At 56.3% G+C, this 4036-nt stretch overlaps 1 protein-coding gene across 1 annotated transcript in view; it reads left to right on the top strand.

The window, feature by feature from the left end:
- The window catches only part of ST14 (ST14 transmembrane serine protease matriptase), a 38213-nt gene extending 34405 nt beyond the window's left edge, over positions 1 to 3808 (top strand). Inside the window, exons 17-19 of the mRNA XM_007456582.1 lie at positions 2817 to 3091; positions 3430 to 3566; positions 3647 to 3808. Of these exons, the coding sequence (XP_007456644.1) occupies positions 2817 to 3091; positions 3430 to 3566; positions 3647 to 3808 (574 nt within the window). The remainder of the gene's footprint in view (positions 1 to 2816; positions 3092 to 3429; positions 3567 to 3646) is intronic.
- The last annotated feature ends 228 nt before the right edge of the window (positions 3809 to 4036 follow it).

Raw genomic sequence — 4036 nt, 5'->3', positions numbered from 1 at the left:
TTCCCTTGCTTCTCCTTTTCGTTTCTGATTTCCTTTTCCTTCACCTTCTCCTGCTCAGCAGTCTTACTTCTGCCCATTAATGCCCTCAACAGCCATTGCTACCATTGGCACCGGGAGAGAAAGCTGAATTAGACTTGGTCCCTGCACTTCCAGACGTCCCAGGGTAGGGGGACAAGTTGCGATACACACGTGCACGTAGTAAGGGCTGTGCCAGAGCTGGGGGGAGGCTGCCGAGGGCCCAATGTGTGGGTTAGAGCTCCCCTGAGTGCTGGGGAGGGTGGCTGCTAGGAGTGCCTTTATGGGCAGGGTGTCTGGTCTGCTGTTGAAACGTGAGGGTGTTTGTCAGTGGACCAGGTGACTCAGACCTTCCAGACAAAGGGAGGGTTGTGAGCAGGGACAGGCAGGGAGGAAGTGTGCCAGGACCCGGAGTGCAGGTACTTTGGACACATTTCTGAGTCAGCAAGCGATCCCAGGGTGTTACCGAGAGGTGGCATCTCGTGGTCAAGAGCATGGGCTGCTGGGTTCAGACGGTGGCCCAAGACCACCTTGACTGGCTGTTTGGGGGATAAGATGACGTAACACGTCGGCCCCCAGAAGAGTGCTTGGCGTGGTCGGCTGTGTCGACCTCTGCCTTTTGCCTTAGGTCTTGACGGAAGATGGCCGGGGTTTATCTGCAGGTGTTTCTTTGCCGCCATCTAACCCATCGCTGCTGAGTTGCCTCTTAACGCTTGAGCCTTCACCATTCTTTCTGTGTTTGCTCTCCGGCTGATGTGCTTGTGACGATGCAGCACGGGGATGTCACCAGTCGGCTCGACACGACCAGCTTTGGGGCTTTTTTTCTCCAAGGGGTCCTTCATGACCTTGTGGTGTTTTCACACTGTGTCTTTTCTCTTCCTGCTTCTGTTTCTCTTCTTTGTCTTCTGGAAGTTCCAGGCCCTCTCTGGTGACTGACACTGAAGTCTTCTCAGATTCCTTCTGCTGTCGGACACAGTACTCACGGGCGGGCTCGAGCACACAGATCAGTCCTAAGCTGTGCTTCCCTAGACGTTCACGTACCCCTTTCTGAGCCATTTCCGAGTTAGGCGCAGCCATCGTGGCACGTCTTCCCCAAGGACGGCAGGCGGCGTCTCCCAAGAACAGGGAAACCCTCCCATGTAACCACCATACGGTTATCACATCCGGAAACGATCGCACTGATGTAGCACTGTCAGCTGGCATATGGTCTGCATTTCAGATTCCTCCAGTTCTCCCAGTGTTTATAGGTTTTTAAAAAATGTAGGATCCAGTCAAGGGATATGCTTTGTTTTAGTCATTAGTTTTGACTCGTCTCTTTAAAGTGTACAACAGTCTCTCCCAGCCTTTTAATTTTTGTTCTTTAATGGCAGTACGTTTTTGAAAAGTCCAGGATGTTATTTTGCAGAATGTCTCTCGATCTGGTTGTTTTTGGTTGTTGTTTCATGATTAGAGTTAGGTTAAATTTTTTTTTTCTGGTCAGGAAACACTGCATAGGTGATGTGTCCTCAGGAAATACATCATACCCCATCAGTGGGGACGATTTGGAGGAAAGTCTGATTACTTGGTTAGGGTGGTGTCTACCAGTACTTATAAAGGTACTCCCCCCTTTGGTTATGAATCTTGGGTGATGCTTTGAATCAGCGTGTATATGTTTTTTTAAAAAAATATTTATTTATGTATTTATTTGGCTGCACCAGGTCTTAGTTGCGGCATGCGGGATCTTCCTTGCCGCGTGCAGGATCTTTAGTTGCGGCACGTGGGATCTTTTTTTTTTAGTTGCCGCACGCGGGATCTAGTTCCCTGGCCAGGGGTCGAACCCGGGCCCCCTGCACTGGGAGCGCAGAGTCTTAACCACTGGACCAGGAGGGAAGTCCCAGTGTGGCTATCTTGTTACCCAGTGGTTTTTAGCATCTGTTGATGATTCTTGCGTGTATCTGTTATTGCTGTGGTAGGTGTGAAATATGACTCATTGTGTCACTTCTTCTGTATTTATTAGCTGGTGTTTTTCTGTAAAGCACAGCTTTCCTTCTCTTCTTATAAATTATTTTGAGATTGTGTTTTAGCTTCAGGATAGATTCTCCTCTGCTTCTTATATTGTTTACCATGTACAGCGATCTAACCCCATAGTTTACTTTGGTGTCCAGATGATCCAGATCTTGACTAGTGAAAGCCTTGTCCTGCTGGCACCGTCCTTGTGCAAGCTCTCACTCACTTCTGGTAACACAATATATTCCTGGTTCACTCTATGTGCTACTTGCTCCAGACCTGAAATCAACCATTCCTCCAAGGAGCCTTGGTTCCTTTCCATGGGGAAGGATAGTTAGAAGCCATGTTCTGGCTGCTGCTGGGGATGCCATTGCTCTGCGGCCATCTCTCTGAACAGCCGTGAGCTTTTCCTGCTCTGATGGCATGTCAGCAGCATGGGGTTCTTCTCTCCTCCGCCTCTGCCTGTTGGTGTCTCCCTTTTCCCACGTGGGAAACTGGGTCCCAGCAACACCAGGGTCTTGTCTTTTTACTGGTTCATTCGTCCGATACACAGCACCACCCGCTACCGACGCCAAACCTGGTGAAGTTCCATCTACTTTTCAGCTCCTCTGGTACTTAAAGCGTGTACCGCTGTGTTAGAGAAGTATTTGGATTGATGTGTCCCTTCCACGGAAGGGTAGATTAATGAGAAGGGAAATCCTTTTGGTAATGAGATACGCGAGGGCAGCTGAGCATCGTCCTGGGGTGGGCGCGGGCTCGGGGCCGCGGGCGCCGGCTCAGGCCTCCTTCTCCGCCCGTCCTCCGGCCCCCGGCAGGTACTCTGACCACAGCATATGGACCGCCTTCCTGGGCCTGCACGACCAGAGCAAGCGCAGCGCCCCCGGGGTGCAGGAGCGCCGGCTGCAGCGCGTCATCTCCCACCCCTTCTTCAACGACTTCACCTTTGACTACGACATCGCGCTGCTGCAGCTGGAGCAGCCAGCCGAGTACAGCGCTACCGTGCGGCCCATCTGCCTGCCGGACGCCGCGCACACCTTCCCCACCGGCAAGGCCATCTGGGTCACCGGCTGGGGCCACACGCAGGAGGGAGGTGAGCGGGGGTGGGGGTGAAGTTGGGGTGAGGGGCTGACAGCTCTGCCCGCAGCCCAACCGCTGTGGGATGGGGGGGCCTCGTGGCCTGCCTTCTGTACCTCCCTTTCTCACACGCCTTCCCAGGGTGGGTACTGGATTCCTCACCCGACAGATGGCCAGCGCGGCCTGATCACTCTGCCCCGCTGTACAGAATCCCATCCTGGAGACGTGCCCTCAGGTTTTAGCCACGTGTGGGCCGCGGGCATCCGCGCTATTTCAGGGGCTCTGCTGGTCGGGTCCCCCAGCTGACCGCCGGCCGCCCCTCCCTCCCTGTCCCCCGCTTCCGCTGCCTCCCAGGCACGGGGGCGCTGATCCTGCAGAAGGGCGAGATCCGCGTCATCAACCAGACCACGTGCGAGCGCCTGCTGCCGCAGCAGATCACCGCGCGCATGCTGTGCGTGGGCTACCTCAGCGGCGGCGTGGACGCCTGCCAGGTGGGCCGGCGGGGCGGCCGGCGGGGCTGAGGGCGGGGCGGGGCGGCGGGGCTCGGTGCCAAGGCCTGGTCTCCCCGCAGGGCGATTCTGGGGGCCCGCTGTCCAGCCCGGAGGCCGATGGGCGGATGTTCCAGGCCGGCGTGGTGAGCTGGGGCGACGGCTGCGCGCAGAGGGACAAGCCAGGCGTGTACACGAGGCTCTCCGTGTTTCGGGACTGGATTAAACAGCAGACCGGGGTGTAGAGGCGAGGTGCCACCCCAGGTGTGCACGTGCGGGCTGAGGACGGGATTGCTGCCCGGACCCCCGGCTTGGCCCCCCAGAACCCAGACTGGGACCTGATCCCCGAGCCTCTGGAGATGGAGACTCGCCCGCAGGCCTCTCACCCACCCCACACCCCCAGCTTCCCAAGCGCGTTCGAGGAGGGGAGGGGAGGGGAGGGGAGGACGCCTGGCAGTGCCGGGCCGGAGGTT

The sequence above is a fragment of the Lipotes vexillifer genome, unplaced genomic scaffold (genome assembly GCF_000442215.2).
Source record: "Lipotes vexillifer unplaced genomic scaffold, Lipotes_vexillifer_v1.1 scaffold583, whole genome shotgun sequence".
Lineage (NCBI taxonomy): Eukaryota > Metazoa > Chordata > Mammalia > Artiodactyla > Lipotidae > Lipotes > Lipotes vexillifer.
The sequence above is the reverse complement of the archived record's forward strand: the minus strand, read 5'-3'. Positions and strand labels throughout refer to the sequence as shown.